The sequence below is a fragment of the Hypomesus transpacificus genome, chromosome 22 (genome assembly GCF_021917145.1).
Source record: "Hypomesus transpacificus isolate Combined female chromosome 22, fHypTra1, whole genome shotgun sequence".
NCBI lineage: Eukaryota > Metazoa > Chordata > Actinopteri > Osmeriformes > Osmeridae > Hypomesus > Hypomesus transpacificus.
The window spans coordinates 8,130,269-8,145,106 of NC_061081.1; the positions used below are offsets into that span (position 1 = coordinate 8,130,269).

The window sequence follows — 14,838 nt, forward strand, 5'->3', positions numbered from 1 at the left end:
TTTCTCTCTGTCTCTCTGTCTGTCTCTCTGTCTGTTTCTCTCTGTGTCTCTCTGCCCCCCCCCTCTCTCTCTCTCACTTGAGCCTGGCTAAAATGGATCTATGTCTTTGCCCCAAATGAAAGATTTTTTTTTGAGACCCTCCACCTCTCCCCCATAACCCTCTCTGTCTGTCTGTCATTTCTCTTTCTCCTCACAAAAATACACACACACACACACACACACAGAGAGAGAGAGAGAGACAGAGAGAAACAGAGAGAGAGAGAGAACGATGAATTGGGTCTATAGCTGGGATTTTCACCCTCATCCCCTTTTTCTCTTTATCTTTCTCTTCGTTCCCTCTTTCTAATCATTTGTGGGCTGCGACTCTTCAGAGTTCTTATAATTGTCTTGTTCAGCCCCCAGTGCTCCAATAACAGACCAGCGCTCAGTCACACAACCCGACTGACACAGGCAGACATACACTCCGTCCAGGAGAGGAGAGCGGGAGTCATATGGCGAGAGAGTGCGTGTGTCTGTGAGAAAGAGACATAATGGATTGCATTTATATGGCACTCGATCCTAGAACTCTTTTTAGCCTCCCTCTCTATCCTTGTGTTGAGCTCGTAAATCGTTTTCTAGCTATATTTTCATCCCTTATTTCTCTCTCCTGTCCCTCTCTCTGTCACAGCAGAAGTATTCAGCAGTGGTCTTTTTTCACACTGTAAGATAAGATGAAACAAAGCACGTCAGCTCCTTTTGATCATTACATTCTTAGTCCTTAGGTTTGTACGCCCTCTTTTTCTCTCCCTCCATCTTAATAATTTGGGTGTTTTATTTCTCTCTGACATCCTGTCTTTCTCTCCCTCCACAGGCATCCAGGACTCTCCGCTGGCCAATGGTCATGGTGGGCGGGACTTCCTCAGGAAGCAGATGAGAGGGGAGCTCTTCTCGCAACAGCAGATCGAGGTATTGGACCGCCTGTCTGACAGACAACTTTCCTGGCCAATCCCCTGCAGCCCTGAACTCTCCCTGACCCCTGACCCTGGCAAGGTAAGGGGCGTGGCATAGCAACAGGATCCAGGTTGAATACTTGAGGGGCACTTGGTGTATGTCAGTCTCACAAAGACTAAGCAAATCGGAGATGTGAATCAAGCATACCTCACTGGATTTTGACGTGATGTGTGACGGAAACACCTGAAGCTTGCTTATGCTCCGTCTGTTGCGCTTCCACGCCCTGCCTTGCCCTGCCCTTGCCTCGCCCCTGTCCTGCCTTGTTCCGCCCTACACTACCCTGCCCTGTCCTGCCATATCAAACAGCTTTACTTCTATTATTTCTATTTCTAGAATAGAATTCAATAGAGCCGTACAACAGCAAATAAAGACAAGGTGCATGTCAGCCGATAATAACGTCAGAAGGCTGTGGGTCTCAGGACCATCCATCGACACCAGATTGTGGAGTTGATTGCCGCTCAAGCTGGGACACTATTGACTTCTCCGTCATCTTCTCCCACACTGCCAGGTAATGAGTGGTGCAGAGGTTTGGACCTGTCCGTCAATATGACCTCCCTCCCTACTGCTCAGGGATATCAATAGAACACTCGGCGGGAGGTATGCTGATGTACCGTGGGAATAAAGGGAGGGGCTTATAGGAAGCAACCAATACTAACCGAGTTTTATGTTAACAATCATGATGACGCTGGGTTTCGGTGGTCGTTTGTTCCAGGGCTTTCTATACAGCCTATTTTAGAACACTGAATGTTTTAAAGCTGGAAAAGTTTACGGCCTCACAGGAAGCTGAGGAGGTGAGACCCTTGACAAGGAAGGTGCTTAGCAGAGGCTCTTTCTGCTCCATCAGCAGCGCTCTCTAGACTGAGAGGTTAGAGGTTGTACCAGGACAGGACCTGGTCTGACCAGGGCAGGGTGAAGCTTTGGCCAGTCCAAGACCCAGACTGACATCTGGACTGACAGCCATTCTCCTCCAGCTGACCCACACACACTGTCTAGTGTTTGGGGCCGAGAGGTCGATGGGGATTGGCTATCGAGGCTCTATAGCCTACGAGAGAAGACTATAATACCCATAATGCTGAGGTCAGGCCCCAAGTCAGGCCCAGGGGTCAGGGGTCAGGGGTGAGGGGTAGGGGTGTTAACCTCCACATCACATAGACTCTGTAAGACACAGTGGGGTCACACACACATACTTGCATGTGGACAACAGACACACAGTCCCATTCCTGCACCTGCATAAACACAATGTCTCTTTCACAAACACACACTTTGCTGCCTGTACTTATGATGGGCACACATACACACTTGTGTACATCCAGACACATCACACAGTGTCACATGCAAACGCTTTCATAATTTCAGACACATTCAAACACAAGGCAAAGCCTCTGATGGCAGTAGCACCCTTGTACTTTCTCTCTCCTCTCTTCGCATGTCCCCCTCTCCTCCTGTCAGACTCTCCCCAACACTCCTCTCCTCCTCTCCTCTCCCCCTCCCCCCCGTCTCCCACTGCAGCCTGAAAACTTTTAGTTCCCAAACAGAATGATTGACAGACACACACTGAGCACTGGTGACTAGCAAGTCACAGGTTTTGGGGAAGGGGGAGGGGGGGGGGGGTGTAAGGGGGGAGGGGGTAGAGAGGGAGGGGGAGGGGGGGGGGTCATGGGGGCACGTTTTAAGAGACTGCTGGTGGACTTGGACCTGGCCTGCTGTGGTGTGCGTGAGCGTGTGTGTGTGTCTGTGTTCCCGGATCATGAACACAGACTGTGGGAGCAAAGGGCTCCAGGATCTCCTAGGAGGAGGATTTGGCTCTGTGGGAGTGTTGCCCAGTCTCTGATCTCTCCTCTCTGTTGGCCAGCCTTCTCTCTCACACAGTCTCTGTGGTCTATTAAGTCACAGTATTAATTAGTGTGTGTGTGCGTGTGAGCCTGTCAGGCGTAGTGATTTTGAATTTCCCTTTAATCACTTCCTATTACCCAGGTGATACATCACAGATCCGATGGTCCCTCCAGCCCCCCAGGGTCCTAGTGTCCAACTGGGGGAGGGGCAAGAGGAGAACTGGGAAAGGAGGTGTGACAGCTGGACAGGGAGGGACAGAGCTGCCAGTCCTCCCTTCCTTCATTCATCCTCCATCCCTCCCTTCCTTCCTTCCTTCCTTCCTTCCTCCCTTGTTTCCTTCCTTTCTTCTAATCTAGTCATGTCTGTTGTATTCTCCCCAGCATGTGTCATTGCTATTGAGGAAGAAACTGAAGTGTGAGCGCTACTGAATATCTTCCCTCCACTGCCGGTCTCAGTCATTCAGTGTGCATTGATAAATATCTTCCCGACAGTTTAGGTTCTATTTTGTGGTTTGTGGTTCACTGTGAGACCTGTATTTGTTTTTAGTCTTTTCCATCAGGACTAGAGAGACATAGGGAGATGGAGAGAGAGAGAGAGAGAGAGAGAGAGAGAGAGAGAGAGAAGGGGGGGGGGAGAGTGATGGCACTGTGAATGGAATGGGGGATGGAAAAGGTAGGAAATAGCATTATGCAAATAACTTGTAGCGGCAGGGCCAAGATAGAATGAGTGTGTGTGTGTGGGTGTTCGTGCTTGTGTTTGTGTGAGCCAGTTGGCCGATTAAGCCTCATCTGTTATTGATGTGAGATCTGGACCAAACCATTACAGCCTTGAACCTTCTCTGTACTATCTGACCTGTGTGTGTGTGTGTGTGTGTGTGTGTGTGTGTGTGTGTGTGTGTGTGTGTGTGTGTGTGTAAAGGTGTGTGTGTTTTAGATATGAAAAGTGGATATTTTTGTGTGTGTGGTAAGGTAACATTGTTATACAATCTCCCCTGTTGATATTGTAAAATCAATATCAGGGTAAAACTGTCCAAGTTTTGTAAGCTTGTTATTTCACACAAGCTTACTTGATTTCCATGCTCGGTTGAATACAGCAAACTCTCACTTTCATCCTCCTGCCTCCCTACCATTTCTCTCTTCCTACCATGCTAAACGTTACCCCCTTCCTCCTCTCTTCTTCTCCTCTCAACTCTCCTCTCCTTTCTCCTCCTCTCCTCCTTTCAACTCTCTTCCTCTCCTCTCTCTTCTCCTGTCTGTCCCAGCTGGTCCTCTTCTCTCGTCCCTGATCAAGGCTGATGGCACTATGAGAGCTGGAATTGACAACATTTACAGGCCACAATGAGAATGATCCATCTTCCTTAGCAACCTGTCACCGTTGCCGGCCAAACTTCATCATCGCCAATTACCTTCTAGTCGACCAGCCCCCTTTTCTAACCTCCTTCCTCCCTTCATCTCTCCCCCTCTGCCGCTCCCCGCCCTTCACTGACACACACACACATCTTACATGGACATATTAGGAGACTACATGACAATAGGGGGTTGAGCAATGAGGGGAAAGTTGTTTAAACTGAAAGAGAATAGGAGAGAGACAGGAGTGAGATACTGAGAGATAGAGAGAAGGGGGAGAGAGAGTGGAAGGGAGAAGGTAGAGAGGAATAGAAAGAGAAAGAGAAAGAAACAGAGATAGAGCAAGAGAATGGGGAGAGGGGGGAGAGAGAGAAAGAAAGAAAAGAAAGAAAGACAGTTAGTGTAAGCCCTTATTGGGCAGGTCACAGTCCAGTGGTTGTGTTGAGTACAAGCACAAGGGTGTTTAAGAGGTCAGTGAGCAAACATGAACACACACCTTAGCACACACATATTAAAGTAACACACACACACACAATGACACACACAGGGCTATTTAAGGGCTCAGTGTGTAATTCTAAGTGCATCAACCAAAGGAGTTCTGATTGCTGTCATTGGTACACAGAGAGGGAGAGAGAGAGAGAGAGAGAGAGAGAGAGAGACAGAGCAGTCAATTACTACGTATCATGAGGGGAAATCCATAGTCCAATACATTCCATCTATAGTTGCTCATCACTGTCATCCTGATGACCACAATCACTCTAAACCATTTATACCTCTGGTACACCTAGATACACCTAGTGAGCCAGCACCTGATGAGGAGGGATGAGTGTGTGTGTGTGTGTGTGTGTGTGGGGTCAGACACAGGTGAGGGACACGTTCTATCCATCAGGTTTGTGCATGTCATGATGAGAGGAAAGGGGATGGACAGAAGAGTGAATGAAAAGAAATGGCAACAAATTCCCAGGACCTTTGCTGAGTGTGTTTGATAGTATATCTGATTATAGAATTATACAGTTCTTTTAAAATGATGAAACACTTCTGGTACCTGACGTCCTCCCTTCTTCTCAGTCTTTGTCTCCTTTCATCCATCTCTCATTCTCTTCCCTGATCTCTTCATTTCTTACATGTATAGGAAAGGGTCTGTGGATAGGTTTTCTGCCAGACTCTTATCTGTGTGTGTGTGTGCCTGTTAGTTTGTGTGTCTCAATGATCACAGGTCTTATTGTTGTCGTACAGGAAGGCAGGGGGCTTTGTGTTATCTTTACTGTACCTAAGAGATCAGTGTGTGTGTGTGTGTGTGTGTGTGTGTGTGTGTGTGTGTGTGTGTGTGTGTGTGTGTGCGGGTGTAGAGAATCCTGATCCTGTGGTTATAGACTCTGGCCTGGATGTACAGTAAATCCCTGTCTTTGTCAACAGATCAATAACCTCTCCACTGGAAGGGTGTGAATGTGTGTGTGTATGTGTGTGCATGTGTGTGTTTGTGTGTGTGTTTACTGCACATCCTGTAACTCTGTATTGACACGTTGGAATATGATAAGGGTCCATATGGGATTTATAGCAGAATATTAGAGGTTTAAGACGTGCTGGTGGAACACTCCCCTCCTCCACCTCAACCGCATTACTTAAGTAATCTCTCTCTCTCTCTCTGTCTCTCTCTCTGTCTCTCTCTCTGTCTCTCTCTCTCTCTCTGTCTCTCTCTCTGTCTCTCTCTATCTCTGTCTCTCTGTCTCTCTCTCTGTCTCTCTGTCTCTCTCTCTGTCTCTGTCTCTGTCTCTCTCTCTCTGTCTCTGTCTCTGTCTCTGTCTCTGTCTCTGTCTCTGTCTCTCTCTCTGTCTCTCTCTCTGTCTCTCTCTCTCTCTCTCTCTCTCTCTCTCTGTCTCTCTCTCTGTCTCTCTCTCTGTCTCTCTGTCTCTCTCTCTGTCTCTGTCTCTCTCTCTGTCTCTCTCTCTGTCTCTGTCTCTCTCTCTCTGTCTTTGTCTCTTTCTCTGTCTCTCTGTCTCTCTCTCTGTCTCTCTCTCTGTCTCTCTCTCTGTCTCTCTCTCTGTCTCTCTCTCTGTCTCTCTGTCTCTCTCTCTGTCTCTGTCTCTCTCTAGTCATCAGATTACTCCATGGCCTCTCTAGCAGGGGGATTGGAGGAGATGAAGAGCAGTTTGTCCAATACTGCAACAGGGGCCGAGTTAGGAGCCAGTGTTGCAGGTCCCCAGTCCTATCCGCTGGTACCAGGTAAGATACGACCACAAAATACGAAGACACACCCATGTTTGACACACCCACAAAAGGCACGCCCACTTGGTAGAGAACCGACATTCCCTCCTCTCCCTAGAACACACTCCTGATCCTCGCACCCTACTCCCTATGTCCTACTCCCTAAACCCTACTCCCTATGTCCTTCTCCCTACACCCTGCACCCTTCTCCCTATGTCCTACTCCCTACACCCTACATCCTGGCCTCATCCCCTCTCTCCATCCTGGCCTCATCCCCTCTCTCCATCCTGGCCTCATCCCCTCTCTCCATCCTGGCCTCATCCCCTCTCTCCATCCTGGCCTCATCCCCTCTCTCCATCCTGGCCTCATCCCCTCTCTCCATCCTGGCCTCATCCCCTCTCTCCATCCTGGCATCATCTCCTCTCTCCATCCTGGCCTCATCCCCTCTCTCCATCCTGGCCTCATCCCCTCTCTCCATCCTGGCATCATCTCTCTCTCGCTCTGCTTTCCTGGGTGTTTGGAGGCGCTGGGAGAGGTGTGGGTTAATTAAGGGAGCTCAGGGAGTGTTCGGACAAGGCCTCTCTGTTCCAACCTCTAATGACACAATCATAGCCCTGGGAACGTGGGAACCTGGGAATGAGGTTTTTGCTTGTTGCCTCGAAGGAATATTACCTGGCCACACCGAGTGAAAAAGAGGGATATTTCCATTTTCCCTTATGTATGCACACGCACACACACATATGCGCACACACACACACACACACACACACACATACCTTTATATGTATGAATATCATTTGCATATTTATTCTCTGCCAGTCTCACTCTAAAGAGTCTGTGTAGCTTAATTATGTCTGAGTAGTGCCCTCTAGAGGATGGAAGCACATATACACACACACACACCCACACCCATACTCCACAAAACTCATGTTTCACAAATCCAATCTGCACGTTACTGTGTCAGAGAGGGATAGAGATAGTGAGAAAGAGGGAAGAAGAGAGAGAAAGAGAGAGATTGAGAGAGAGAAAAACACTTGAAAAGGCTATGGTGAACAGACACATGAACACACACACACACACACTCGCACCTCAGAGGATCTGGCCCTGTCTGCCCCCTCTAAGTTAGGTTGTAGAGACTCCATCTCTCCCTGTCCTCCCTCGCTCCCTCTCTCCTCTCGTCCCCCTCTCCTGTGCCCTGCTCATTTACCCAGAGAGGATGAGTAGCCCGTCTGGACTAATGCCTCAGTGTTGCTCCAACGCAGAGAAAAACTTTAGAGGGGAGGTGGGTGGAGGGAGAAAGAGGTGCGGGGGGAGAGGGAAGAGGCCAGGTGGAGGGAGGGAGGGAGGGCAGGAGGAAAAGGTGGGGGCGTGAGGGGAGGTGGATGGAGGAATAGGAGGAAGAAACAGTGCCCTGTGCTGTTCACCCTGCATCGCCACTGCTGTTCATATCAACACAGTCCAGAGCTCTCCTCTTCTCTGCCTTCTACCCCTCTCCTCCTGTCCCCTCTCCCCTCCCTCCCCTCCCCTCAGCCTCTCGCCTCCCTCTCTTCTCAGTCAGTTAGTGCTAGCTAAGTGGAGGGGAAATGAGTGGGATTGATGGTGTTAGTGAACGAGTCCTTTATGATGATGATAAATGTGTGCGCGCGTGTGTGTGGGTGTGTGTGTGTGTGTGTACGTAAGTGATGATGATGATGAATGGACGGGTCTCTCTTCTCGTCTCCGACTGTCGAGTGCTGCAAACACAGAGAAATGATTTCGGCTGACACACTGTCATGTCGTCTAATGCAGTTATAAATCCTAGCAACACCCTGACAGAGAAAACGAAGGAGAGAGGGAGACAGGGAGGAGAAGTAATGAGAAAGGAGAGAAGGAGGAGTGTATTGAGAGGTATGAGAGGAAATGGGGAGATAAAAACAAATCTGGCTGTATACTGCTAACCTGTGGTTATTATCTGTGTGTGTGTGTGTGTGTGTGTGCAGGTCGGGACCTGGCCAGTACCACTCTACCGGGATACCCCCCACATGTTCCTCCAACAGGACAGGGCAGCTACTCTACCCCCTCACTAACAAGTATGGTACCTGGTGAGTATCCACACCAACACACACCCACACCCCCACACCCACACACACTCTGTGAGATTTCTTACTCTGTCTACCACTATTTATTTTCCTTTTGTGTGTGTACAGTATGTGTGTGTTAGGGGGCTGCACTTGTCTTTGCCACTTCCTTTTCCCCCCTGTCTGCTAGGCTGACAGCACTCCCAGGGGGGTGATGTGTGTGTGTGTGTGTGTGTTTGTGTGTGTGTGTGTGTATAATTAGAGCCCAGTCACAGTATCACAGCTGTCCCTTCTCAACATTAGTAATTTGTTTTTAATGAGAATCACCAGTGACCCACGACTAATTCATTCATTCCTTTCCACTCTGCTTTTTACACAGCTTTGTGTTTCAATCCTGGGGCACACACACACACACACACACACAAATACTTCAGGGAGATCTACAGTAGAGTGGTCAGTATGGAGTGAAATAGTCAAAAACCAGACACAAGCAGGAGGGAAGAAGAGAAAAGAGAAGAGAAAGATTAGTGCAGCCAGATAGTGTCTTCTCAGTCCCTTGCTGTCACATTCCCCCCCCCCTCACACACACACACACCTCTCTGTGGACTTGTAGGAACAGCTCGTCTAAAGATGGGTAACCCTGTCCCCTTGCTCTCACCCCAGCCTGTACCCCGGTTTGACAGCATGTTTGGGTGGGTGTGTGTGTGTGTACTCTACGTGTGCCTGTGTGCTTGACTGCTTAACAGCATGTGTGTTTTTCAAAGTATACGTATGTGTGTTGTGTGCATTTGACGGTGTGTGCGACCTTGACATAGAGCTCCGCACGGTGGGACCCCCCCCCCCCCTCTCCTTCCCCCCTCGTCTCTTAAACAACCTGACACACTGCCGTCACCGCGGCAATGACAAGGGGAGGATGTTAGCACCCTGGGACGCCATGGAAACCGCCTCCCGACCCCACCTGACAGACGCACTCTGAACACACAAACATACACACACACGCACACACACACAGACATCACACACACACACTGAATTAAGAGAATGCAGACAAAAGTGTTGAACATGAACAGGACACACTCAAACGTAAAAACAAACAAAAACAAACATCTACACACGTCACAAACAATAACACACAACTTAAACAATGACACACAGCCCCCACACTGTCTAACTAACACGCCTAGCTAGATCAGCTTCTCCCACATGTCACATTTCAACTGAAAGTTTGAATGTGTTTCCCCTGTGTGGACGTATACATTCATAGTGTCTAGTTACTGTGTGGACATGTACAGCCATACTGTTTACTTATGTGTGGACTTTACAGTCATACTATCTCGTGAATATGAGACCACATGCACCCCTGGGGTCTCTTATGGTGTGTCTTAGGTCTGTTCCAGCAAATAATCCTCTTTTCTTCTGTTCTCTCTAATATCATCCTTTCATCAAGCAAGCAAACTCTTTTGCTGCTCTATCTTTCTTCTTCACCTTTCTGTCTCCCCCCCCTCCCCCCCTCCTTTGTCTCCAGCAGGGGGCTGACACTCAGAGGGGGTGTAGAGAATCAGTGAGGCAGAACCGACAGAACAAGAGAGAGACAGAGAGAGAGAGAGAGAGAGAGAGAGAGAGAGAGAGAGAGAGAGAGAGAGAGACGGGGGGAGAGAGAGAGAAAGAGAAGAGAGAGAGAGACGGAGGGAGGGAGGAATGGCGGGGGGGAGGGCGTCAGGGTCTGTGACTGAGAGGCATCCCGAGGGGAGAGTAAAGGTTCAGAAGAAAAGAAAGAGAGACACAGACAGAGACAGAGAGAGAGAAACAGAGGGCGAGAGAGACAGAGAGAGAGAAGAAATGAAAAGAAGAAAAGAGAAGAATGTTGTTTTGACAGAAGAGGCTATGGGAGGGGTGTACTACACAACCTGAAAATAAGATGTCGTACACAAGCCTCAGTTAAACCAATTATAATAACCAACTCTCTGAAACAAGTTCCAGGTACTGCAGGCAATGTAGTTTGCAGAAGTAAAATAGTATATCAGATTGGTTATTTATTCCCTCATAACGCACAGCTTCTTGGGCTCTTGTGCTAAATCAACAGATGTGTTTGGAGGCATGAAAATCTCTGAGGAATCTATATGGTCCAGTTATGCAATCATATCCACATGTTGACCCTTTCCTTGCTGTTTCTGTGTCTTTCAGGAGGAGATTTTTCTGGAAGTCCGTATTCCCACCCTCAGTATTCCACATACAATGACTCCTGGAGATTCCCCAATCCCAGCCTGTTAGGTAACCATGTCTATCTCTCATATCCCCTCAACCCTGATCCTTACAGGCGTCTGAACATCCTCTCACTCATCGCATATACTGTCATCATCATTCCCGGTTAAACATTAAACAGGGGCCAAGGATAGCACAGGACCTCAGTACTGGAGATAGGGGCTAAGTTGACAGATCTAGAATCATATCCTGACAATTCAACCAGATCTTATTCCTTTTTTTTCTCCAAGATATTGTCATTTTTCAGTTTCAGTGTGATAGTGACAGGAAATGTAGGGAAGAGAAAGAGGGGAGGACACGCAGGAAAAGGCCTGGGCTGGAATCCCACCTGGGCCACTGCGCTAAGGCCTTAGTCTCCGTGGTAACGCTCTGCCTGGTGAGCCACAACATGCCCCTATCCTAACCATGTCTTATTCTGAAGAGTAGCAAGTCATGGCCAGGCCTCAAAGTTCAGAGGCTCCCTCCAACTGTACTGTGCTGTGCCCCCAGTATTCCAGCAGGACTATGGGTGGGCAGGGTCAATGCCAGAGGTCAGAGGTCAGATTCTCTAACTGTCCTGTGTTGTGTTCCAGTGTTCCAGCAGGACTATGGGTCTCTCCTGGGGACAGAGATCGGCTGCTCCTCCAGCATTTTCACCAGCCAGGCAGGACAGATGCAAGGTAGGTCTGATGGACAGGCGAGAGGATGGGCTCCCAAACAGACAAGATGGGTGGAAAGAGAAAAAGAGAGAGACAGAGAGAGAGAGAGAGAGAGAGAGAGAGAGAGAGAGAGAGAGAGCAAGACTGCAAGAGAGAGAGAAAAGTGAGCCTGTCTGTCAGAGAACGGGGATCTGTCAGTGGTATGTCAGAGATCTTTAGCTGTGGTGTCTTTATCCTGCCAGTCGTGAGGATTAGCTGAGGAGGGCACCACAGACCTGTCACACACACACTCGCACACACACAGGTTAATGGATGGATGTGACACGGACAGGTACTGGAGAAAGAGAGTGTGTGGGTGTGTATGAGTGTTCATCAGTGTGGGGGGTGGAAGGACAAGGTTACAGTATTGAGTTGACCTCCTCTTGGGGAGAATAGACCTGTGGGATCAGTACCAGTAGAGCTGTTCTCTCTGTAAGCTTACAGTATCACTGCCCCTTCCACTGTGTGTGTGTGTGTGTGTGTGTGTGTGTGTGTGTGTGTGTGTGTGTGTGTGTGTGTGCGCGTGTGCGTGTGTGTGTGTGTGTGTGAGGTAGTCAGCTCAAGCTGTCAGCACGACTACTGATATACATAGGTGAGGAGGGTCAGAAGAGTAGGTCTTTCCTAAGTGAGTTTGACTTTCTGTCTGTATTTAAGTGTTTCTGTCTGTATAAGTGTTGTTTCTGTCTGTATTTAAGTGTTTCTGTCTGTAAGAGTTGTTTCTGTCTGTATTTAAGTGTTTCTGTCTGTAAGTGTTGTTTCTCTCTGTAAGGGTTGTTTCTCTCTGTATTTAAGTGTTTCTTCTGTATAGGTGTTCTTTCTGTCTTTCCACAGTGTCCCTCCCATCCTCTCTTTTCATTTTATCATCATTATCATGACTTCCTCACATCTCTTGTCTTGAGATCATATATAATGGTGTTTCCTGTGTTGCTCCAGGGTCGCCATATTACTACAGTGCCGCGTCCCGGGGGGCGGGCCCTGCTGCCACGGCAACAGCCTCTGCCTACGACCGCCACTGACCCCCCCTCCCTGAGAGAAAGGGTGGATGAGGGAGGGAAGGAGAGAAGGAGAGATAGCACCAGCACTGTCCAATACTAGCCTGCCTACTGACAAGAGGAAGAGGAGGACGAGGATGAGGAAGATGATGAGGAGGAGTTGACTGCCATCTGATTTTGTCAGTAAAGTTTCGACTTTTCTTTGATTGACACTCAACCCAACCAATCCCAGCCTTGCTGAGACACACAGCAGGAAAACCATTACCCTGCTATTCCACCTTTTTGACCAGCTGCTAGGATTCACTATGAAGCCGTAACAAATCTTTATGAACAACTTTATGACAGGCTGAGAACCATCATAGTCGGAGTTGAATCATGGGGTCCTGGGCACTCTCCACCAAAACAGCGCACCCTGTTAATGCTCAGACGTTTAAGGTTCACTTCCCCACAACTCATTACATTACTGTTGCTCTTTCACCCAATGTGTGTCAGTGTTCTACGAACCTTCATAATAACAACAGTGCTGTGACTGGTGTCTACCTTCTTTAGTATGTTACTGTGTTTATGGCCAAATCCCTCTTTACAATCACTCCCAGCGCTTCCTTATCAATCTTTATGTACATTCCACCATTTTCTTCTCCAACCTGAGATTTTGTGATGTTTGATCTCTGTTTTGAAGTCTTGTTTATGCAGTCAGTCAACTGGGGGTGTAAAGACAATCTGATACTAATCGATCGGGGGAGAACCAATCATACCACTACGATCTGTCATTGTGATGACATCACATAATTGTGGCATCACTGGAATGTCAAAAACATGCAAGAACACCAATTCCAAATGGAAGTACGTAATCATTAGGATGCCCTGCTTTATGATGCAGACAGACATTGTCGCTGTGTGAAGACTTCCTGGTGGAGTGCCCAGCCTCATCATTCTAGGTTTGGCTAGGTGGTACACAACACCTGGCCCAAGTTACTCTGTGTCCCACCACACACCGGCATGCCTGGTGGTATGGACACACTTCCAGACAGTCCGTTCAGTAAAGCCCACTCCTCACTGTCTGTATCAGTAGTCAACAGATAGATTCTGCTCTCAACATGTGCCAGGCCTGACTGTTGTTGTATAGGGAAGTGCTAAAAGAGCTATTTATAAAAAGGAGAAGAGACAGAGTAATATATTTGAAAAAATATTTTTTTCTTTTGCTGTGTTTAGAGGAAGATGCTGGTAACAATGACAATGATGGTGGTGAAGATAGATTGGACGCTTGTTACAGCGTTTCCTTGTCACACTCTTATAGTCAAGCAGAGTTGAAGCAGTAGTAGAATGATGTAAAATTCAACTTCAACATTTCCGAATGAATTTTTGTTTTGTATGATGCAAGATTATTGCGGTATTCTGTGTCGTTTTTGTAGCGTGAATATAGACTGCCAATGCTAATGAAGCAACAGGAAGTAGCTCTGGTGCCCTCTCTCTCTCGAAACTCCCCAAAGATGGCCCCATAGTGGACCGGCTGACCAACGACAAAAGCACAATGAAACTCAATCACCTTCTACAGGACTTTAATTTTGAAGAAAAACGAAACAAAAACACAAACCTTATTTCTCCCTTTTCTAGTGCTTTTCCTTGTACTGTTTAGAGATAAATGATTATCTCCCTTCACATTTCACACAAAAAAGAAAAAAATACATGTTTGATTCTCCGTTATGTTCTGCGCTGTGACAATGCATGACACCAGGGTTGAGGCCTTACCCATAACTACATAGAAAGGTGGGGGGAGGTTGGCCTTAAACTCTGATCTAAGGTCAGTTCTATATTTCCCTCCAAACTGTTAATATTAGAATTGGTGTAAGGAGATCCTACCCAGAGGATAACTTTTCTTCCAAACCTCCTGCCTAAATAGCCACTTCCTGTCTTACTTCCTGTTGACATTTGTATAGTATTCTCCATTATGAGGAAGAGAAAGTCTTGATATCAAATACCCCATTTCCCAATTATTTAATATTCGAATTTAGATTTTTAGCATCAAAGTATATAAAAAGAAAAAAAAGAAAATGGTGTGATGTTTTAGCAAAGAGTGTTTCTCTTTTTTTTTTTTGGTCTGTTATGTTTGATACCATGTGTGGCTGACTGTAAAAGGCTCTTTCTACGGTTTCTAGTTTCAAGGTAACAAGTTGGGGGGCACCAAAACGTTGATGCGAGATACAAATACATATAGATATATTAACATATAGCCTACTATGACTACTTAACAAAGCTGTTAGTTTTTTCAAATCTTTGTTTGTTGTTCTGGGTTGTAATATAGTAATAGAATGGATCCTTTAACATTTTTAGACCTTAAAGGTTGTGTGTGTGCAACTCTAAAAGAACATTTTTTTCACAAGGTTCTCTCCCTGAGAGGGGCCCTTATTTCTCTCTCCTTCTCTCCTTCTGTCTTTCCTTTCCCTTTCTCTTTTTTTCTTTGTCTCTCACTCCATCT

General features: G+C 47.4%; 1 protein-coding gene across 1 annotated transcript in view; it reads left to right on the plus strand.

The window, feature by feature from the left end:
* Positions 1–14,802, plus strand: part of LOC124484375 (paired box protein Pax-5-like) — a 32,616-nt gene extending 17,814 nt beyond the window's left edge. The window contains exons 4-9 of the mRNA XM_047045275.1: positions 851–1,029; positions 6,263–6,392; positions 8,354–8,455; positions 10,616–10,702; positions 11,266–11,352; positions 12,304–14,802. Coding sequence (XP_046901231.1) covers positions 851–1,029; positions 6,263–6,392; positions 8,354–8,455; positions 10,616–10,702; positions 11,266–11,352; positions 12,304–12,386 — 668 coding nt within the window. The 3' untranslated portion in view covers positions 12,387–14,802. The remainder of the gene's footprint in view (positions 1–850; positions 1,030–6,262; positions 6,393–8,353; positions 8,456–10,615; positions 10,703–11,265; positions 11,353–12,303) is intronic.
* Positions 14,803–14,838: the final 36 nt, after the last annotated feature.